The following is a 22,946-nucleotide window of genomic DNA, read 5'->3' on the forward strand; positions in this document are numbered from 1 at the left end:
CCCGCGGGAGCCACCACCGGCCCGGGGCAGGCGGGATATCCCGGCAGCCGCCGCCAGGCTCCTGAGGCCGCGGCCTGAGAAGCGGCGGCCGCTCACACACGGTCCTTGCAGCGACCGGCTGCTCCGCGGCCTCACTCCCCGGCAGGGCGGGGCGGGGCGGGGCAGCAGCGGGAGCGGGCGGTGCGGGGAGCGGGAGGCGCAGGGAGGCCGGTCCCGCACCGGGAGAAGATCCGCGCCCCCGCCGCCATTTCCCGCCGCGCCCGCCCCATGGCCCCGCCCCTCTCCACCGAGGCCACGCCCCCTCCGTGGCGCCAGGGGCGGGGAGGGAGGAGACGGAAATGACGTAACCCCGACCCCGAGCCTGCTGGGAGCCGCAGTCAGCCTGGCGCTGCCAGCCAATCAGCGTGGAGGAAGGGCCGACTGCGGCTCCCAGCAGCCCCCGCGGGCAGCGGGCGGGCGCGGAGCGGAAGTGCGTGCGGAGGAGGTGGAGGCGCTCGGCCGCTGGGGAGGCCGCGGGCGGAGCGCGGTCCGGTGAGTGCGGGTGGGCCCGGGCTGGCGGCGCCCGGCTCTGACCGGCGCTGCCCTCCGCCAGCTGAGCTCTTCTCTTCCCCTTCTCTTCTCCCGCCTCGCACCGAGGCTCCTCTGCGGCCGCGCCGCTCCCCGCGGCCGGGCCTTCTCCGCCTCTCCCTGGGCCTCGGCGCGGCGCTGCTTTCCCGACCCCCGGCGGCCGCCATGTGCTGGGCGCGGCCCCACGGCCCCCCCGGGGGGGCTCGAGCGCGGCGCGACGCCCTCCCGGGGCCGGTTGGGCCCGGCCCGAGTGGGGCCTCGTGGCTGGGCCTCACCCGGGCCTGGCCCCGAGGCTCATCCCCGGCCCGTTCCGCCATTCCCGCTTTGCGCCCGGGCCTCTGCGCCCCGGCCTCGGAGATTCCTCCCCCGCTCCGGACCTTGGACCTGTCCCCGGTTCCCTCCCTCCGCCGGGCTCACGGGCGGTGTCCGGCTGCGGCGCGGCCGGGGCGGGGGGAGCGGCGCTTTGCGGGGGTAGGAGCGTGTCCGGGCCGCAGCGTGAGCCGGCGCTGTGTCCCGGCGCTGTGTCCCGGCGCTGTGTCCCGGCGCTGTGTCCCGGCGCTGTGTCCCGGCGCTGTGTCCCGGCGCTGTGTCCCGGCGCTGTGTCCCGGCGCTGTGTCCCGGCGCTGTGTCCCGGCGCTGTGTCCCGGCGCTGTGTCCCGGCGCTGTGTCCCGGCGCTGTGTCCCGGCGCTGTGTCCCGGCGCTGTGTCCCGGCGCTGTGTCCCGGCGCTGTGTCCCGGCGCTGTGTCCCGGCGCTGTGTCCCGGCGCTGTGTCCCGGCGCTGTGCGGCTCTCACAGGATCCATGACCGCTGCTGAGCACTCCTCGGTGCAGCTGGATGGGTTTGTTCTTTCCACACCCTGTGTCTTGTTTAAAAGTGAAGTTGGGTAGAACCTAAGGCGATGTGCTGCAATGGGCTGTGCAGAGACACGTGTGAGCCCTGAATCTTCATTTTCACCAGGCTGATGAGGGCTTGTTTCCCCAACTTTTGTTGGTTTGGGGAGGTTAATATGTTTGAGATTTCTATATAAGTGTATTTCAAAGTCTGCACGAGGCAGTTGTCACTGTAATTGCCTCCTGAATGACTTTTGGAGTGTGTTTCTATGCCAGGAGGTGATGTGGTGAGTTTGGGATAAGCAAACTCCGCAAAGCAGCCGTGGGAGGCGCAGGTTCACTCGTCTGCTGGCGGGTATGAGGGCTCCGTGGACGTGGAGTGGGCGGTGGTGCGTGTACAGCAGCGTTTCCGCAGCGCTCGTTAGCGCTGGAGTACTCAGTCCTGGTTTTAAGTACATGAGGATGTGTCTGATGCTGCCGCGTAAGGACAGCTTTGTTCACTGAAATAACCAATACACAAAACAGTTTGGAAAATATCGTACGTTGTCTAACAGCTGAGTGGGGAAGGAGAAGAGTCTTCATCTGCTGCTCTTGCATCAGCACAGAGTGTGTGAGAGGCTGCAGGGTCACATCAGCAAATAGGCATTGTCAGGATGCCCTTTCCTAAGAGCACAGACAATTAAATCATCCGGTTACTCTCTGCAAAGGGCTCCTGGGGTGTTCCTTCCCGCTAGTGGTGAGGGCAGGTGGTTATGTCAGAGGTTACGATGAGGCCCATGGGACGATTTAGGTGTGTTTTTAATGTGCCCTTTGTGTGGCCGCTGCCCTCGAGCGCTGTGGCTGCAGAGATCTGTTCTTTGGGTTGGTGTTGCGTAACCTGACTTCCAGTCATTTCAAAAGATACATGTTGAAGCTCAGCCCCTCTCATTGCCTTGAAGGGAGCGTGTTGTAGAGACAGAAAAAAAGAGCATTTAGACACAGCAGTGCCTTCTCCTGGAGCATTTAGTGGCTGGTGTGGATGTTTGCTCTGGCACTTTGCAGGAGTCCAGCTCAGAGTGAGGAAATGGCTGACTTTGTCAACTGCGTTATTAGTTACACAATCCAACAGCAGATAAGAGGATAAAATAAGGCAGTTATTGTAGAGAGCTGTCTAAAATGCATGGTGGTGTGACACAGGATCCTCTGGCGAGTCGAAGGTCCTGTGATTGTCTATATGTTCTTTGGATCCCACTGTATGCTTTTGTTTTGCGTCTTCCCTACTGTGGATTTAGCGGAATGGGGATGGGCACCTCTGGCAAGTCAATGTTAGGAATTATCACTGAAGTCTCAGTCTGTTCTCAGTTAAAATGAGAATTCTGCTGCTAGGGTTGTGAGACTATAACTTAGCTGTCTGCTGGTTTCTCCAGCTTATTTGAGCCAGGAACCTTTGTAAACTATTTAAGAAAATAGCCAAGCCAGGTCTGTGCCCTCGGGGTTCGCGAGTGAGGTGTTTGGCATTGATGTGCTGCAGAAAAGCTGGTGAAGACCTTCTCACATGGCTAGTGCTATTAGAAAACAGAAACATTATATGCCTAAAGCACCAGGGTATAAAATAGGTGACAAACCATGCAAGCCAGCAGGTGTTTTGTTTTTACCTGGTCTCCCTTTCTCTACTGTAAAAGAAATCTTGTTATGAGAGGCTTTGGAAGTCCTGAGTGGGACTGGTTAAGTCTGAGGATGCTTTTAATTTTAAAATCATGGTGTTCCTTTTGTAGCTGTATCACTAACTACTTAAAAGAATAGCACAGTTTTGCCAAAGTTTGATCATTTTTTTTAGCTCACTTGACTTTGTCTTTGCAAAATGACAGCTTGCCGTGTCAGAGCTCCTTAATTGCTTAAGCAGCTGTGTAGCCCTTGAACTTTTTTCCATATCTGGAAAAGTTTACAATATACCGAGCTGTGTTTAGTGGCCGCGTGTGCCAGTACAGTAACGTGGGGCTTGGGCTGTACGGTTTCCTCTGAATGACGGTGGTACAGAGAGTTCCTCTGCGTGGCAGGATTCCTGCTGCGTGTTTGACCACAGAGTTCAGGGCAGGGGCACCGGGGGAGCTGTGCTGGGTGTCTGTAACGGGGCCCAGGCTGAGGACAGGGTGTTAGGTTTAGCGCAGGAGCTCATGTCTCCTCTGTTCCTGCTGGAGTCACGCCCAAGTGGCGCCTGGGAGCAAGTAGGTGCCATTTTGTTTCTGGGTGACGCGCTGGGTTTGTAGGTCTGGAGTCTCTTACTGTAAATGAAAATATCCTTCCCCTTTGCACAGCGAAACAGAGCATTAGCAGAGGCTGAGTCTCTGCTGTTAGGCTTGAGGAAGTTAAGAGCTCCTGCTTAATTTAGCTTTATCATGTCAGAGCTATGAATAGTGAAATCATGGGATCACATTTCATGCCAGCTGAGAATTGTGTTTGCGCTGTTTCACTCCATGGTAACCGGAAGCTGTCGCGTCCATAAAAAAAGAGGCACACAGAGATGCCACCCAGCCTCGCCGCGGGAGCGCTGCCTCCTTGGGGGGTAGTTTTCTACCCAAGGAAGAGTGTTTCTGTCAGCTCCCCTCTTTTCCTGTCACATATGAAAATACTTGGTACGTTTATCCCCTTTTGTAGGGGAATGGGGCCTTTGCAAAACCCTGCTCATAGCTACTCCTTTGATACAGGAGCGAATGGACTGCTCTTAAGTTCATCTCCAGATTTGTCATCTGGCCATTTTTAGCCTGTCGTGATGTACAGTGTAAGGTAGCTGCACAAACCCCAAAAAAGCCCCTGCTGTCATACGAGGGGTGCTGGAGCTGCGCAGCCGGCCTGCGTCCTCCCACCCCGCCTGCCTTTCACTTCTGGTTTTGCTTCGGTGGAAGGAGGAAAGGGAGCTTGGCCACTGACCTGCAGGTTTCTCTGCTCCGGGAGCACAAAAGGTGGTGGCTCAGGGGGCATGGGGGGGGTTAAGCTGAAGTTCTTTTCTCAAGAGTATTAGGTTCAGTATTAACGATGTTAACTTGTGCCGTAATAGAGGGCTATACACATAATACCCTATGTGGGTTGTGTACCTGATTATTTCAAGCCGTGGGTATCTGAGTACATTATTGCAGTTAATTGCTACTGTAGGGCTGTGGATGAGGTTGGTTTCCTGCATTGAGGATCTGTGTATGTACCCATTTTAATGAGGAACGGTGCCGGAATGAATGGCCAAAATCAGAATCCTTTTCAGTGCTTGCAAAATGTGAGGATTTGTCAGTATCTTGATTGGTTTAAATTTGATTTTCCTTTTTTTTTTACTTAGGTGAGAGCTCATTCGCTTCTAATAAAGCAATATTCAGACACATAATTGATGGGAGACTTATACAAGGTATGTAAACACAGCCCTGAAAACTGTCTGTTCGAATAAGCTTGTTCCATACATACGAGATTTCTGTGGACAAGCATTTGCCTCTGTTCGTAGCTAGGCAGGGTGTCGGGATAACCTGTCCTGATGGCTTGTGCTTACAATAACTCCATGATTTTTACTTTTTTTTTAAATGACTTTTACTGTTACATCAAGTGTTTTTCCTTGTTTTCCCCTGTGCTAATGAGATTCAAGTTAAGGTAGAGAGAAATAAGGTGCTGGCTTGAGAATAGACATATGAATGGGTTTGCTTTTTGCTTGTATTTTCATAGTTAAATCTAAGAAGTGTAGTCATACTTTAGGACAGATTCAGTTTTGGCTGCAAGTGTACCATGAATTTTGGAAGATGTTCCAAAGAGCCCCAGATTCAATTGTTTTTTTCCATTATTTGCTGTTTCTTTGGAAGCAGAACTTCCCCATTTTTGTAAGTGCATTGTGGTCACTAATGAAGGAAATACTGGTATGCAGAGTGTGCAGGTTTCCAGACTGCAGTGACCTGAGGATTTCACTGGAGGTCACAGTTTATTCTTCTATTGCTGTGTAGGGAGTAGCACAATAACTTCCATTATGCACAAGTTTGAATTCTTTTGATTAAATGATTTGTGAATAGTTTTCTTACGTAAATTGGACTGTTTCTTGTTTCTCTTGGGGGTTCTTAAACTACAGGCACATGGATTCAGAGACCCCCAGTGGTTTTGACAAGGGTTCAGTTCACATCCAAAAACTGCCCCAAATAGTAAGGCTCGCAAACACTAAACGGATGACAAGATGCCCAGGCAGAAATGTGTTCTCTAATGAGGTGCTATCTTGTTTGCTTTGGGTCTTACAGTGAAATAAACTGTAACAGTTTCATTAAATGCTGGCCAGAAAAGAACAAGTAAATTTTTGTTTTCCTACTACAATTATATAGAGCTTTCTACAAATGCTTTTTCAAAATATTTAGTAATTGCAGGTTCATGTTTTGTAAACACTGCAATAAACTGAAACTACTGTAACAAGATTTGCAGTGTTGTGCATGCTTCTAAGGCACGGACATAAGCCATTTCACTTGTTTCCAAATGTTCTTAGTGTTTGTGCTCAGTGTATTATAGACAGATACGAAGACAAATTAACTGCTTCTTTTGGCAGGGACATATCTGCTGTGTTTTCCTCTCAAAGCTGGCGAATTGTGGTGCTACATGGTATAGCCATCCCCGATGACATGCTTGAGATGGAGTGATTGCCACTGTAACGTTTTGTTAGATGGCTTTTTTCGTACAGGGCTGTGGTGGTTCTGTTCTGCTTTAACATCTGTGAAAGGTCTGAAATAATGATGAGTACTGCTTGAAAGACTTCAAACCATGGAGTGGAAGATGGAAAAGAGACAGTCGTAAAGTAATACAGGCCAGTTGGAAATAGGAAACAAATTCCTGGAAAAAGGCCTTGTGAAAACTAGAAGTGTTCTTCATTTGACCCATATCTTGGCATATAGAAATGTTATTTACAGTGTTTTGGAATAAGAAACTCCTGGACTATGATTTCTGCTTCAGCAGAGAGCTCTGAGCATGTTTCCTACTTTCCATATCTGGAAGAAAGGTTAGCTGTTCTTGCTTGTTGTGTCTTGTCTTGGTTGTTATTTTTTGTAGTACTACTCTGAATATGAGAACAGTGTTCTAAAGAAGAGAATTCAGTCAGCTGGATCACACCTCAGGAGATGGCGATGTGCTGGTGGATCAATCTGTCAGGAAAACAATTGTTTCTGTTGGCTTGTGGATTCTCTTTAACAATACGGGAAAACCCTTAGTCCTGAGTCCAGTAAGACCACACAGATGAGCTGCTTCAGTGTGTTCTCTTCTAATTTCAGGTTTGCTTCCTGATTTCATAATTGACAAATCTGAGACGGTGAAACCTGACTGTTGAAGGGTGCAAGGTGTGAACCTGCTCAAGCAGGTAGGCAGAAAGACAAGATAAAAACCTCGAAAGTGGTGAAACTGCCTGCCTTGGGATTTGTAATATACCTCCTTATATCCCTTCCATCCGCGTCATGTTGCGAGTAAAACTGTATCGGTTGAATTATTTTTTCCACTGTTGCTGTGCCAAAAGGACACTGCAGGATTTGAAGAAAAAACGCAGCCTTACCTCTTGGAATGTTTTGGCTGGTAAATAGGAGGGTAAAATAGAGCAATTTTGTGACGTAATCTTGCGTGTCCAGAACAACCACCTACTTTAGGGGTTTTTTTAATGCTATGTTGAGTGATATTTAGATTTACACCCTGATGACTTTAGGGACAAAAGCAGAGCTTCCCCTGCATACCCAACAGGGGCTTTTTATTTCATTGCTGTGCAGGAGAGTTGAGCTGTTCTTTTCAGTTCTCTCAGGAGATTTAAACAGGTAAAACATTAACTTTCCTGTCACTGTTTCATGATAAAATGTGTCTTCTGGGCAAAGTGCATTGTGGTGGCTTAGCAGAAGCCTTCACTCCATTGTTCTAACCCCTGTGAGTGGTGTGATGGGTTCTGGGAGGATTTAGACATGGAGAAGGCAAACTTGGCTTCTTGCAACAGCCTCTGGATTTTAGGAAACTTATTTTATATTAAAATACTTTAGTTGAATTGATATAGCACCTTTAGTATGATAAAAGGGAAGAATGGGAACATGTAACAATTTTAAAAATACAAGCCAGCTTCCCATTTTTGGAAAGCACCAGCTCTCCCGAAGAAGAATGACCCACTTTTCCAGCAGTTGCTCCTGTGACAAGTGTTGTGCTGTTCCTGAAAGTGCCCTGGCAGCAGTTGGAGTATCTGGTAACCATATATGTAATTTGGCTTTGGAGAGCAACTGAAAGTGAAGCCATTGCAAGTCAGTCCACTGGAATTTGCTTAAAATGGATACAGCAGCAGAAGTACTTGCTCAGTTGTATTTACGTACCTAAATGTCTCTATTTTTAATCAGTAGGTGAAAAAAGGGATAAAATGATACTAACATAGTTACCTGGATAGATGCCTGAAAATAGCCCAGGTAATTCATGATTATAGCTATTTAATGCTACGGCATAATCCCTCTGTCTTCAGCATTCGAATAACGCTGTGAATATTTGGAAGGACGTCTGAATTATTTTGGCTGCAACAGAACTCCTCACTGGCCGCTCTGCTTGTAACTGATCACAGCAACTGCACAAAGTGCCCGGGCTGACAGGACACGTACGTCCAGGATTTAACTCGAGCGTTCACAGCGAGCCAGAGCTCTGCAAATGGGCTCATATTCGTGTATCTTGGATTATCATTTTGGTTCCTGATTCCTTCTGAAAATTGAGAGAGGAGTTTAAAGGGGTGGGGTTTTGTTTTGTGGGGTTTTCTTTTGACAGTAAGCCTCTTTTTTCATTGTTCTTTAAAGCAGTGACAACTGGCTGTGTTGATTAGTGATGTGACTGAGATGAAATGGTTTATCTCTTTAAAGGGATTCTTGCTTAAGCGAGTGGTGTGGCCTCTGTTTCTTCTGGCTTTTGCATTAACTTGCTGCTTTCACCTGTAGTGCTCAAATTTGGAATTACTCTGGGTTGACAGGCTTATATTATTTTTGCAGATTTTGCCCTTAGACCGAAATAAGCCTTGTATTCTGAGCCCAACACCATTCATCTGTTATTAGGCACCACTTCAAACACTCCTGTTTCCAGTTTTACCAAGTTCCATGTCACTGTAGTTTGTCAGGCTGCCGGGTGTTGCCTGTTCTCTCAGATCTCCCGCATTGCTTCATTTTTCAAATACTTTTATTTCCATTTCCTTCAGGTGCAACAGCCAGGTGCTTGCAAAGATGTCTAAAACTAACAAATCCAAATCTGGATCCCGTTCTTCCCGTTCGAGGTCTGGATCGAGGTCGCGCTCACGCTCCTTCTCCAAATCTCGCTCCCGTTCTCGTTCTGTCTCACGGTCAAGAAAGCGCAGGCTTAGGTAAGTGCGTGCAGCTCTGAAGCCCAAGGGTGTAACTGTTCTTCCTCTCTGTCCTGTTCAGATGGTTTCTCACTTAATTATTTTCCAAGGAAAGACTTTGTTTAGATTCCAGGGCCCCTCCTCTCAACCTACAGGAATCAGTTAACAGAAATGATTGTTCTGGATGGAGAAAGTTAATTCCACTCTAGTTAGTTTTGAGAAATAATTAATGTGCCTAATAATCGTTCTTACCTCTCTGAATTGCTTCTGATCAGGCCTGTTAAAGGCTCATGTCTTCCCTGAGTATCAGGATATCTGTTTTTTCCCTTTTCTTTTGGCTAAGCATTTTGTATCTGGCAAACACATTCCAGTTAGGCTGGGTATAATGATGTTCAGCTGCATTTTCAGTCATCTTAGATTTATAACACGTATTCTGAAAATCATTAGACTGTAAACACATGCAACTGTTAACAATTAAAGAGACTTTTAAAATGCAGAGGCTCTAATAAATGTACAGTTGGAGAGAGAAGGACATGACGAAACTAAATTGGAGGTGGAGACTTGAGTCAAACAGAGTTCTTCACAGAAGGAAACTGGAATGCTGGAAGATTCATGATCATTTGGGGATATCTGCCTCGCTATGAAGGACATTTGACAGCTGAAATCAAAGGCACCCTATGCAAACATGGTCGTTTCTCCTGTGCTGCTGCTGAACCTACTTGTGCATTGTAAATAACTCATTTTTTAAAACAGAATCAAAATGGAGGGGGTTAGTACAGACAAGCCATCTTGCGGGGTGTTAGGATATTCTCCGAGGTAGGTCTCATGTCGTATCTTGGCATAAAAATCCATTATTATGTATTTCAGCATACACAGCAGAAATGGCTGTGTTGCCACGTTGGAGTCTGCCTAATATTTGTTGCTTTCTTTATGACTTTATTTCTCCTTTTTACCTATTGTAGGTGCTTTAGAACTGGAACAGGGTATATTAGCTGGTTAGCTGCAAGGGGCTGGGAGAATTAGTACTCGCGGTTGCTCTTTTGCGTAATTTTTACTATATTGTTGTAAAAAGATTTCTTGTAAATAGTCTCTGCAACTTTCAGAGTGAAGTTTTCCTGCTGCAAGCCCCTCTGAAAGGATAGAGCAGATCTTGGAAGCGGTGCTCAGCAGGTCCCTTGCTGGTAATTCATGACAAACACAGCACTTGTCTGAAAACAGGAGCATGTGTGTTCGTGGTGCTTTTGAGGAGGGCTCCTTAGCGCCGCTTCCTGCCGACTGCGTCTCTGCTTTTCCTTCTCATTGCTGTTCGAATGAGAAAGCGTCTCAGACAAGTTGCGTAGGTTTTTTGATGATTTGAAGTAAAGAATGAAGCATATGTTAAAATTATCATCACACTTTGCTAGCAATGGCTATAGTATGAATAGACTGTTTCCTGCTACACTGTCATGTGTTTGGTAGGTGGAAAAATGAAAACAGAACCGAGGTTTGTCTGTGCATGGCTGTGTGCTAATCCTGGAGGAATTCTAGCAGGACTTGTATTCCCATATGTGCTGGGGTTTGAGGTGTGAGCGGAGGGGTGTGTATTGCTGCTCTGTAAAGAAGTACCCGGCTCCTGGAGAGTGAGCAGGGAGCGTGCCTGGCTCTCTCTTAATGTACAAAGGGACTGTGGGAATGGCTTCAATTAATATTATTTATGAAGTTTCCAATTGGAAAAGATCTCTTGTGTTTAAACGTACTAGTTTGGATGCTTCCTCTGTTATACTAATGCAAAATTGCTAAAATCTCCGACTGTTCTTTTTTTTCCAGCAGCTGTGAAATACTCACTGCAAAGCTGGTGTTTAATGCTGAGCTACAGTGGAGCTTTTAAACAGTTACACAACTGCAGCTCCAAAAGTTTAATGGGAGAAGCCAGTGAAACAATTAGCCCATAATGTTTTGCCATTTCAATCTATATTCGTACAGGCTTCGTGCTTGGACTCAGCTCTGTTCTTTGTGAGGTTGTGGCAGGCATGGGGTGAGCAGAGGGACACTGCACAGTGCCATCTCGCGGCATCGCGCTGGGAACCAGCACAGCCCGCTGCCTGTTCCATGAAGCTCCAGCTTCCCAGCTGCACCAAGGGCTGCGCCCTGGTGAAACCCAAACCACAGGGCAGCGTGTCACTGGCTCCAGTGCTGCGCTTCTCATGTTGAGGTGTAGCAATTCATTAACTCACCTGGCAAAGAAGTGGGGTTTCATCTTATCTGAATTTCAAAACTGAGGACACCAGAGGAAGATTTTTGATCTGTTCTGCTAACAGCAGCATGACCTGCGTAAAGCAATACTTCTTTGTGAAGCAGATCTAAGGTGAGGTATAGCCTTGACCTCGAGCTATAAAGGGCTGGAAGTTTGAGATATGTCCCTTTTCCTGAAGCCGGGTAGCAGCCTTGTTCATCCTAGAAAAATGAAGAAATGAAGAGCCATGTGTACCCGTCGGGGCCTCTCCAGTGATCCTGAAGTCAAATATTTGTTTGGCAGCATCACAGACACAAGTTATTTCCACTGCAGTTTATTGAGGGCAAAGTGTAATACTATGAGGGTAAACCAAAGAAATTAATTTTAAAAGCTTATAAATTATTTTTTCCACTTCTTTTTTATAAGGCTTCAATTAAAGTTGTGACAGAAGAATAAACTTGACAAGGTTTGTGTAATTTTTTCTTTTATCAGTTCTAGGTCTCGTTCGAGGTCCTATTCTCCATCTCATAACAGAGAAAGGAACCATCCGAGAGTCTATCAGAACCGGGATTTCAGAGGTCATAATCGAGGATACAGGAGACCGTATTACTTCCGTGGCCGAAATCGAGGGTTTTATCCATGGGGCCAGTATAACCGAGGAGGATATGGAAATTACAGGTCAAACTGGCAAAATTATCGCCAGGCGTATAGCCCTCGTAGAGGAAGGTCACGCTCCCGGTCACCCAAGAGAAGGTCTCCTTCACCAAGGTCTAGAAGTCATTCTAGAAATTCTGATAAGTCATCTTCTGATCGGTCAAGGAGGTCTTCCTCTTCCCGGTCTTCCTCAAATCATAGCCGAGTCGAGTCTTCCAAGCGTAAATCTGGAAAGGAGAAGAAATCATCTTCCAAGGACACCCGGGCATCTCAGGCTGCAGGAGAGAATCAAGGCGATGAGTCTAAGGAGCAGCCGTTTTCAGGAGGAGCGGCTCAAGACGCCAAGGCATCCGAGGGATCAAAGCCATGGCAAGATGTGACCACCTATGGCACGAGTTCAGCGTCAAGAGCTTCTGTGTCCGAGCTCAGCCCGAGGGAGCGCAGTCCTGCGCTAAAAAGCCCTCTCCAGTCGGTTGTGGTGAGGCGTCGCTCTCCTCGGCCAAGTCCCTTGCAAAAGTCGAGCCCTCCGCTGTCCAGCCCGTCCCCGATGAGCTCTGCTTTACAAAGCAGCAGCGCCTCCTTTCAGGCAGGCTCTCACCAGAGTCCCTTTGACCACAGCTCGGCAGGTTTGAGCCCAACCAGAAAGAGCCCTGTGTGCAAAAGCCCAACACCCATCGGTTCCATGTATGGTACATCTCAGAAGGAGGAAAGCGCAGCTCCCAGTGGGGGAGCCTTCTCCAAAAGGCAAGTGATGTGTTTCGTTGTGCTGGGTTTTGACCAGCTGCATGTGTGTGTTCTTCAGGAGCACTGGGAGGGTTCTCAGCGTGTGTGCCTAAGTTATTTGCTTTTCAGTTAAAGACAGTTTGTAAGTATTGCATTAGATATTATAAATCAGCAAAACTGAAGACGCGCAAGCAGCCTAAGGCAGGTGTAGTTCCGATGCTTGTGCTTGTCTATGGGTAGTATGAGAAACTAGAACACCCGGATCATCGCTGAAATTAAGACATCCTTCCTACAGCAGACAGCAGCTTCTGTTCGCTGGGTTAGTCCGCTCTGGATTAGTGCCTGAAGGTGGCACTTTGTTTTAGACGGCAGGGCGGCACTCACAAGTGCTTTTAAATCTCTTTATTTATTATTTTTAAAGTTATTTTGGCCTGATTCTGTATCAAGGATGTCTGAAACTTGAAGGAAAAAAGTTGTTCTAACTCTCGTTTGGGCTTTTCAAAGCACTGAACTGGTGTCTGTGGGCTTGACTGCTGGTTCCTCAAAGCCAGGGTTCTGCTAAATGAATGCTTTAAAACATAGTTCTGAGGCTTTAAACTAGGTTCATAGAAATAGTTGTTCTCACTAGAAGTGTTTTGTCTTCTCCCAGCAAAATAAATATTCTCCTCTGTTAACCTTTTTGCTTTTATTTGTATTTACAGTCGGTCATGAAATATTTAGCTTACCTATGAAACTTGCATCCAAAATTTGAAGTAGCTTTTGGGGCTTTTATTTCCAGTGTGTTGTTTAAAGCAGAACAGCCCAGTTTGAAAGTTTTGATGTGTTGTTCTCCTGAACCAGGTTTGTAAGTAAATAAACCGATTGGGTAAGATGTTACTATTTTCCTTAAAATGAATCTGTGTGTAAGTTGTTTTTTAGTACTTCTTAAGCCTCATGTCATCAGTTCTGCATATCCATTTTCTTCTCCATTTGCTGAGTATATTGAGAACTAAAAGTCTAAATCCAGGCTGAGCAATCTGCTTTACATTTCAACTGTTTTAGAGCAGCTTTCTGTACATGAATAGCTTGGTGTTCTCTAAGCTATGACTGCTTTCAACTGAAGTATCAACCTGTTTTAATAAGGGAACTTCTGCGATGTCTGTTTTCTGAACAGGTATCTGGAAGAGCAGAAGACTGAGAATGGGAAAGACAAAGAACAGAAAGTAACAAATGTTGAAAAAGAGAAAAATAAAGAAAAAGGGAGTTTCTCGGAGTTGGGATCCACAGATGGAAAGGCAAAATCTGACTCCTATGCATCCAAAGCCGACTCTGAGAAGGGATATCGCGGCAGCCAGTCGCCCAAGCGCTACAAGTTCCGGGATGACTTTGACAAGCTAAAGACCCCGGAGTTCCATAAGGAAAGTCATTATGGCAAAGAGGAGACAGATGAGCAGGAAAAGAAAGACAAGGCAAAAGGCCGAAAAGATTCGGAATTTGATGATGAGCCCAAATTTATGTCTAAAGTCGTAGCAACCTCAAGTAAAAGTCAAGAGGAGGATAGGTCAGGAAAATGGGAAGGCGTGGTGTTCTTGCCACCTGGAAAGGAGAAACAAAGGAAATCTGATGAAACGGAGGAGGAAAGCTATTCTGAAAGATCAAAAAAAGAAGAGAGACCAGCATCCAAGAGAGCCGAACCAGGTCACAGGGGCTTTGTTCCTGAAAAGAATTTCAGAGTGACCGCTTACAAATCAAGCCAGGAAAAAAGCTCGTCCCCCCCGCCAAGGAAGACTTCTGAGGTAAAGGAGAAAGCAGGCACCAAAGGAGAGGGGCTGGCCCCTGGCAAGTCCTCCTTTTCCATTACTCGTGAGGCCCAGGTCAATATTCGAATGGATTCCTTTGATGAAGATCTTGCACGGTAACTATTTGCTATTTTTTGAGAAGTCTAAATAGTGGGTTTTGTCTGGTTTTCTGCTTCAGACCCTCATACACCTGCCAGGTGTAAGGAAGGCTAAATAATATTCCATCACTATTGGCCTTTTTAGGAGATGGAGATGATTTTTTTTCTGGTGTTATAATGCTTGTGTGACCCATTTTTTTGTGGTGGGGGGTTAGACAGGTTACTGGTTTGTGATGGTGGTAGTGTGAAGGTTACACAACTTTTCCTAATCTTTTCTGTGACTAGATGTAAGGTCAGTTCAGATTGTAAATGCTTCTGAGTCAGGTTCTGTGCTACACCGCACGCTGGAAAGAGCTGGGTGCTCAGTGGCTGCTTGGTGCTAGAATCATGGTAGAGTTTGAAAAGCAGTCACCTTCCAGTTTCTGAAACATTCATCATCTCAAACTGCTTCCCTCTACCCCGTTCTTCTGTTTCATGTGCTCTCTTCTTTTTCTAGTCCAAGTGGCATATTGGCTCAGGAACGTAAGCTGTGTCGTGACCTTGTGCACAGCAACAAAAAAGAGACGGAATTTCGTTCCATTTTCCATCATATTCAGTCTGCTCAGTCTCAGCGAAGTCCTTCTGAACTGTTTGCTCAACATATAGTGACTATAGTCCATCATGTAAGAGGTAGGTCAGATGTCTGTGTATCCTCAGGTGAGGGTTCACTCCTCCCTTGCCCAAATAAGTGGGTTCCACTTAAATTTGAGAAGAAACTTCTTCTCAGTGAGGGTGGCAGAGCCTGGCCCAGGCTGCCCAGGGGGGTTGTGGAGTCTCCTTCTCTGCAGACATTCCAACCCACCTGGACACCTTCCTGTGTAACCTCATCTGGGTGTTCCTGCTCCATGGGAGGATTGCACTGGATGAGCTTTCCAGGTCCCTTTCCATCCCTGACACTCTGGGATTCTGTGACTGATGTGCTTTGTCTTTTTACAAAAAATGGTATTAATATTTTGGCCTTGTTTACTCAAACTCCCAACAGAGCATCACTTTGGGTCTTCAACAATGACACTGAATGAACGCTTTACCAAATATCTAAAGAAAGGAATGGAACAAGATGCAGCTAAAAACAAAAAGAGCCCTGAAATCCACAGGTTGGTGCTGTTAGACTCTGTCTAACATTTCAGGGGTATTTCAGATTTCCTTCTCTTAACCTCTGGGATAATAAACTTAAAGTTTATTATTAGCTCTAGCAAAAAAAATGGAAAAATATGGGGAGTTCTAAGTACCTTTGGAAATATTGGTCTGTTTTAAATGACATTTGATCTAAAACTTTTGGATCCTTCTTATGAGCAAGATTATATCTGTGTACTTTCTTTCCTTTTAGGAGGATAGATATATCTCCCAGTACTTTTAGAAAACATGGATTATCTCAAGAGGAAACAAAAAGCTCCCGAGATCCTGGCTTCAAGGTGAACTGTTACTCTGATTAGTTTAATTCAAGAAAATGAGTGCATTGGGCATGAACTTAACAGTGATGTTTTTGTTTAAATTACTCTCTACTTAAGTTTGTGTTTTTCTTTTAAGGATGGGCATAATTCTAAAAATGAACTACAAAGGGTTAATTTTTATTAAAAATGTATCAACAACCTTTGTGAAGTGGTTAGACTATGGTAAATGACCCCAAAGTCAATTGAGGTGAGCTTGAGAAAAAAGAGAGGATTTTTGGAACAAGTGCCCATGATGAGAGAAGAGACTTTTTGTGATATTTTTCTGCTTGTAAGTATTATTAAATCAATTGTATACATGCAATATTTCCAACCATGTTTTCAAAAAGACATGCATGTCAAAGGGAGGAGAGTAAATACTTATCTAAACCGAATACACTATTAAGCAGATTATAAATTTTGTTCTAACAACTTACTGTACCGTTTCTGTTGATTGCTGTTATTTAACATTCAGCACTTGTTTGATTAGATCCAGACCATTTGGAATTTAGTGTATTAGATTTTCTGAGTCGTAAGTTTTCTGAGTAAGCCATTGCGCTCACTGTAAACAATCCTAAAAATGGCTTAATGTAAAATGTTTGGGATTTTAACCTTTGTTTATTCACCTTCATACATATTTACGTTGAACGTTGAAGAGATTTTAAACAGTCCTGCTGAAACCTTACTTGTTTCATATTTGTTTTCGATCTTTTCCAAACACACTTGTGGCTTGACATGGACGATGGTGAGATGGATTTGATGGGCCTGAACTCTGAGCATCAGCTTGGCAGAGTGTATTATAAACGTGGTTTCCAAACAGCTCGCCAGCCTTCCGTGAAACAGACCTGCCCTCCCAAACCCAAATAGTGTTTGCTGTACCACATAAGGGAGCTGCTGCTGATTTGGTCACTTATCTGTCATCCATCGTGTTGGGAGCAGTTTTATTCTCAGAGTAGAAATTAAAGCTCTTTGCCTGGGGAAAGTAGAAGAGCAAAATACCAAAACAAAACGCCTGCTCTCACTCCTGCGTTATTTGACATATTTATTTAAACAAAAAAGTGTTTAGAAACTCATGTAAGTAAAAAATTTAATAGCTAGAGAATTACTAATCCTTTTGTATAATATTTCATTCAAGACGATTAATATGATGTATGTTGCATATAGAGTCATACAGTTCCCAGGATGAGTGGTGTGTAAGCCAAGTAGCGATCGCTGAGCGCGGCCGTGGGGGCTGCACGTTGGTGTTTGCGACGCCACAGCCGTTAACGTTGGTCAGAAGCACAGCCCTGCCGCTGCTGCTCCCCTGTGTGCAGCCAGCAGAGTCTCAGCCAGGTGCCACAGCCTTTCAGGTGTGCGCAGGTCACGCAGCTGCCCCTTTGCCGAAGGAGCTGTCTTAATCCATTAGTGCAGTAGCATTGTAAACAGAACTCAGAGCACGCATTACCAGATAATAGCGTAAAAAGAAATAAGCTAGTTGAGTGTTTTCCATGCAGCTGGTTTGGTTTTGCTTTGTGGAACACCAGGCGTAGCTTGCGTTAGACTTGCTAGGATCATGTGGAGAAGCACAAACTTCTGTCTGTGGCTTCCTGGCGTTGTCTGCATGGTGCCTTCCAGCCCAGGGGACACAGGGCTATAGGTGACGTCTGACCCAGAGTAAATCCTGACAGACGTGTTAAAGGCTGCGCACCAGTGGGATGATTCTCCCAGATGCACTTGGCCGCTGCATTTCAACGGCCTCCATCACTTACCCCTTTGATCAGTAATCCCTGTCTCAGGTACCTCCAAGCAGCAAACAGCTTTTGCTTCTCCTAATGTGCTGTTTCCAGACCTGGTGGTTCAAATTCCTTCCTCCCTGCTAGGTGATGTCTGTGAGCAGAATAGCGAGCTTGCTGCTGGCCAGTGACAAATGTCCAGGGGCTGTTAGGTGTTTTTGACACGCTGTAGTTCCAATCCCTAATCAGTTGGATGGGATTTCCGAGTTGTTTTAATCTCTCACTGGCTGTGGTTAACAATAAGTGTGAGCTTCCATGTCTCCCCCTCCTCTATTACTGGTCTATTTATTCTAATGCTGTTTAAGAGAGGAGAATAAAAGTTAAAAAGCAGTAGGAAAGTTGAAGTCTGACAAATAAAAACTTATTTTAATAGTGCATTATTTTACATCTTAAAATGTCTCCAGAAGTCTGTGCAGTTAATAGCAAAGTAATGGTGTGAACTAGTGCGCCATAAACCTTGGTGTTAAACTCTCCCCTCTTCCCTGCATTTGTAGGCTGAAGGGAAATATAAGGACGACCCTGTTGACCTGCGCCTTGATATTGAACGCCGTAAAAAACATAAGGAAAGAGATCTTAAACGCGATAAATCCAGAGAGTCGGTGGACTCGAGAGATTCAAGTCACTCAAGGGAAAGATCAACTGAGAAAACGGAGAAAAGTCACAAAGGCTCAAAGAAAAAGTATGTAGGAAACCTACTAGCCATTTCCTTCTGCCCTTCATGTTTCTGCTGTTAAGGCTGGAGACGACACCGTGTACGTGTAGTTGTACACCTGTGACATAAACTCCTCCAGTGGCATCAATTATTCCTCTGCGTGTCCTCTTGATTGCCACTATATCTATCTGAAACGCTAAATAAGTGTTAAAGGTAAATGCGAAGGCTCCATGTGTCAGGATGGGTGAGTCACTTTTCCTTGTTCCTGTTGTGTTGTGGAGAGCAGGTTTAAATGACTTGGCATTCATGTTAATTTAGTCTTGCTCTGTTAGCTTTTCATTTGACTAACGCTCTGTAGATGCGTGTTTATCTAACAGAAGATGGTGTAAACACCGTAAGCAGTAGCAATGAATTCTTGCTGGAGAAGACCTGGGGCCTATGTTAGATCTGTGTGTTGTAGCTGACCCTGAGCTTTTACTATGGCTCTTCCTTTTCGTAGTAGGAAAAGGAGATCGTTGCATGGATAGGGAGTGATAAAGAAGTTGTTCTGTAGCAAACAGGTCACAACTGAGTTATTAACCCTGTATGTGTCCCCCTGACCTCCATTTCCTATCACTGAAACAGGAAACACCGAAGAGTGCGTGAGAGATCCAGATCCAGCTCGTCATCTTCACGGTCCTCTCATTCCGTCAAAGCGGAGGAGTATCCAGAGGAGACCGAGGAGCGGGAGGAAAGCACCACAGGCTTCGACAAGTCCCGGCTTGGGACTAAAGAATTCACTGGTCCGAATGAGAGAGGAAGAGCCAGAGGGACCTTTGTAAGTGTTCTCCAAAGAGTCAAAAAGTGGCTGTTACATATTGTGCTTGCACAGTTCAAGCATCCTGTGAAGGAGAAACCTCAGAGGCGTCGTCTGGTTGTGGGTGATGAGCCAGAACATGATCCCTCCAGGTCTGGAGCACAAACCAGGATGCTGAGAATACAGCCTGGGCAGCTGAGCTCAAGATATGTGGTGCGGAATCAAGCCTGGAAACTTTAGTGTGTTACTAATTGCTGAGCAGCCCTGATGGGCAGCACGATGTGCATCGGTCAGTTGGGGTTAGGCTGAGTGACTCGTCTGCTCATAACCACGCTGGTGGTTTGCCGTTCTTACACCTTAGTTACACAGATGTGTATGTTGTATGTGTCAGACGCTTTCTCGTGGGTGCTCCGGAAATGCCTCCGCAGGGTCTTAAACAGCTTTATAGAAACTGGTGCACTGTGTGATGAGATGAGCTAGAAAACCCTAAAATGTCCTGAGCCCTTATTTTCCTGGTAGGTTAAGGGTGTTCTTGGATGGTTAGAGAAGCGATGTTGGATCTCCTGGGTGCCCTGGAAGCCGTCTAGGGGGTGGGAGGGCACTAACACTGCAACCATTTGATTTTCTTTCCGTGTTTTGTTGCAGCAGTTCAGAGCAAGAGGGAGAGGATGGGGCAGAGGCAACTTTTCAGGCAACAATAACAGCAACAGTGGTGGCAACAACGACTTCCAGAAGCGAAACAGAGATGAGGAGTGGGATCCTGAGTACACACCTAAGAGCAAGAAGTACTACTTGGTATGTGTCTGAAGTACTGGAAGGTAGATATATACACTCCAGGTATTTCTGGTCTTAAATGCTTTAGGGCATAAACTCTTCCTGGTTTGGGGTACTTGAGATCCCTAATCTTCTCATTACATAGTGCAGTATTTCAGGCTTGTACCTCAAACAAGAAAGCCGTGGTTACTTTTTTACTGCATTATTCTCTGATCTTGTTGAAGGCAGACTGTATTTTTTGGGGTATCCAGTCTCTACACTGAACTTTAGGTACAGAAGTGGGTCAGTTTGAGCTCAGTGCCATGGTCTATGTCATCTTGAACCAGCTGCGTCTGCCTCACCTCACACAAACCATTCCTGAAAGCAACACATGTTATTAAACTCCCTGAGCACCCTGCAATAATGACTGAAGCTGCCAAAGTGATTCGATTGGCAAAGAAATAAAGGGGAAATGTGTAGAATATCTAAATTGTATAGTGGCAGAACCAGCAACGGGCCTCCAGGCCCAAACACTCATCCCCTATCCACCCCTAAATATTCTTTTGAGACTTTCCTGCCGGTGAGGACAGGTTGCTGTGTGTACAGTGGTACGTTCCTGCAATAGCTGCTGGTTTTGTGCCCCCAAACAAGGCAGTGTTTCCCTTGAGGTGGCAGGACACGGCAGTGGGGTTGGTGCTGCAGGGCTGTGCTGGGAGCCAGGGTTTTCCTGCTCGAGTGTGAGCAGTCAGGCTGTTCCAGCTGATGTTGGTTCCTCCCGTGCAGCACGACGACCGCGAGGGCGAAGGTGCGGACAAGTGGGTGAACAGAGGCCGCGGTCGGGGCGCTTTCCCCCGAGGGAGAGGTCGCTTCATGTTCCGAAAGTCAAGCACCAGCCCCAAGTGGGCGCACGACAAATTCAGCGGGGAAGAGGGAGAAATCGAAGATGACGAAAGCGGAGCAGAAAACAGGGAGGAGAAGGACAACATGCAGACGACGGCCGAGTAGGCGCGGAGCGCGCGGTTCCCAGCGGGCTGGCAGGAGGGAGGGGGCTCGGCACAGTCCTGGTGTGAGATCACGGAGCTCGGAAACACCCCCAGTGTCACCCGCCTTTCCAGAGCTCAGCCCCAACGTGGACTAGAACTGGGGAATCATTAAACCTGGATCCACTCGTGGAGTTTTATCTTCCCAAAGACTTACCTGCTGGACTGAATAAGGTCAAGTACTGGGTGAGATCCTAGATATTTTTGTCTGTGACCTTACCGAATGGTCGATTATTATGGGTTTTTTTCGGTAACAGGCTTTGAAGGCAATGTGGATTTTGGTTTGTGCCCATCTTAACCCAGTAGTCTTGACAGTTTTGTTTCTCTTTTATAATTTGAAATAGTAAAGGTCGGGATTAACTCGCCAGTTCAAATTTCTCTCCCCTATTGTGTATTCAGTTTTTAAAATCCGTACTCGTTTTAGGCCTTTACGTATGTAGTAACATCAATTAAAATGATAATTTTGGAAACTTTTTGGTTCTTATAAATAAGAAAAGAATGAAGCATGTGAATAAACATCTAAATGTTAACTCGTTGGGACCAAACTGCTATTTTTTTTTTTTTTTAACTTTTTTTTTTTAATGTAACAATTGAGTTTAGGGCCTTTTAAAAACGATTGTTTTCCTTTATGTTGAAAGTTAACCAAATTAGCATGATTTAAAAAAGAATACACCCTCCTTTTCACCACTGTTTGTGTCCACCGTTAGGCCTGGTGTGTGCTGGAGCCCCAACCGCTTGTAGGCATTTTGTGTATCCTCTTTGCAGCTGGTTGTGAACCCGAGTGCTCTTTCCAAGGTAACATAGTTTTCTAAGACACTTCAGAATTCTACTAGGTGAAAAATACGAAAGGAGATGAGAATTTTTCAATATTTTTTATTAATCTTTTTATAAAAACAAAAGGCAGATCCCTCCTGTGCTGGTTAAGGACGCCCGTTATGATGTATTTCTTTTTATCTTGTACGTAACAAACTCTTGTGGAGCCGTTTGCAGGTGGTTCCTGCTCCGCAGGAGACGCCGGTCCCGGCGCTGAGTGCACGCGCTGTAGAGACACCGCTCGCCCCGTCCCGTCCCCGCGTCCCCCAGGATTGCTGTGCTGTCCCCACACACCGACTAGAGTTTGGTTTGTTTTGACTTGAACAGTTCTCGTTTAGCAAAGCCCTGAAGTTTGTTTATGCAAATAAAATACAATAAAATAAGTAGTAGGTGTTAACTCTGCTTTGTTTTGTGTTCTGAGTCCGGGGCTCCGTCTGTCACCAGGCGCCCTCGGAATTAACCAGTGAAGCCGGCGGAACTGCGCGGCCCGGCCGGCCCCGGCGCGGGAAGCTTTGGAACAACCCGGACCTGGGAGCAGGTCCTGCTGGTGCGATGCACGAGGTGCTTCCATCTGCTCTGGCTCTGCAGGTGGGGAACACCACGCTCGGCCAACAGGAGCTGCCATCGCGGCATGGGGGTGGCTGTTGGGTGACATTACTGTGGGCACAAGAACCGCGCAGCACGGGTGTTAGTGTTGCAGTGAGCCTCATGCTAAGTTAATTACTATAAATCATTAACTGCTGGTTTTTAAGTAGCTACGAGACCTTTTAGCCCATAGTGTTACAGTGGTTGCAGGTTGCCAGGAGGGATTGTGTCACTTGTGAGTGGGGACACAGCTCCATCCTCGCTGCACATCGAGGCTGCGGGCAGCCTGGATTGATGGTGGCGCTAAGCCCAGGTTCTTGTCCCCAGCAGCTCGTCGCTGCCTTGGGGACCAGGCAGTAACGCTGCTCATCGCTCCCTCGAGGAGGAGGAGGAGAATCGCTCCTCGCTGTGTGGCAGCCATGGGCTGTGCAGCCTTCGCGGTGACGTTGGGCATCTGCCGGCGCTGCAGAGCGGTGTTCCTGGCCGCTGGTTGTTCCTGGTGTTGGCCAACAGCCGTTGAGACAGCGATGTGGGGTAACGGTTCGTGTTTCCCTTCGTGCTTGGCTTTGAGCCCTTGAGCCAGGTTGAAATAAGGGGCACCCCGTGTTCCCAGCTCAGCCTGACCAGCCAAACCCCGTGGAGAGTGGAGAGCACCCTCCTTAGCAGAACCTCTGCCCGGCGCTGTGGGTCAGTGTTGCAGAGTCAAAAGCGTTTGGTCTAAAGGAATATTCATGCTATTGGCCTGGCGCAAGTGCTGGCCAGGACCACCCCGGCAGCCCTCGGCCACGCTGGCCCTTCTGGCTGCTGCGCTCTGCAGGGCGCTTCAGTGACACGGTCACACCAGCCCCTTGCGCTCGCGGTTTGTGGCTTTCGGCCCCGCTGTGGTTTGGGTTT

The 22,946-nt window shown here is 46.8% G+C and overlaps 1 protein-coding gene across 7 annotated transcripts; it reads left to right on the plus strand.

Moving 5' to 3' along the window:
- Nucleotides 1–422: 422 nt before the first annotated feature.
- On the plus strand, nt 423–22,455 carry THRAP3 (thyroid hormone receptor associated protein 3). Of its 7 annotated transcripts, none has more exons than XM_080357400.1 (14): nt 423–531; nt 4,703–4,768; nt 6,648–6,733; nt 8,570–8,731; nt 11,415–12,320; nt 13,453–14,193; nt 14,672–14,844; nt 15,197–15,308; nt 15,542–15,626; nt 17,908–18,092; nt 18,690–18,882; nt 19,510–19,656; nt 20,398–22,055; nt 22,383–22,455. In XM_080357400.1, the coding sequence occupies exons 4-13, from the start codon at nt 8,595–8,597 to the stop codon at nt 20,617–20,619; spliced, it is 2,901 nt and encodes a 966-aa protein (XP_080213526.1). In that variant the 5' UTR covers nt 423–531; nt 4,703–4,768; nt 6,648–6,733; nt 8,570–8,594; the 3' UTR covers nt 20,620–22,055; nt 22,383–22,455. The 7 variants fall into 7 exon arrangements, with proteins under 7 accessions (XP_080213526.1, XP_080213523.1, XP_080213520.1 ...); XM_080357394.1 differs by having other exon boundaries at nt 424–531; nt 19,507–19,656; XM_080357397.1 differs by lacking the exon at nt 6,648–6,733 and having other exon boundaries at nt 19,507–19,656.
- The last annotated feature ends 491 nt before the right edge of the window (nt 22,456–22,946 follow it).

The sequence above is a fragment of the Nesoenas mayeri genome, assembly GCF_963082525.1.
Source record: "Nesoenas mayeri genome assembly, chromosome: 21".
NCBI classification, from domain to species: Eukaryota; Metazoa; Chordata; class Aves; order Columbiformes; family Columbidae; genus Nesoenas; species Nesoenas mayeri.

Coding starts and splice junctions, on each gene's coding strand:
- THRAP3 (XM_080357397.1), top strand. CDS start 8,595: ATGTCTAAAACTAACAAATCCAAATCTGGATCCCGTTCTTCCCGTTCG. Junction 12,321..13,452: donor GGGGGAGCCTTCTCCAAAAG/GCAAGTGATGTG, acceptor TTTTCTGAACAG/GTATCTGGAAGAGCAGAAGA. Junction 14,845..15,196: donor TATAGTCCATCATGTAAGAG/GTAGGTCAGATG, acceptor AACTCCCAACAG/AGCATCACTTTGGGTCTTCA.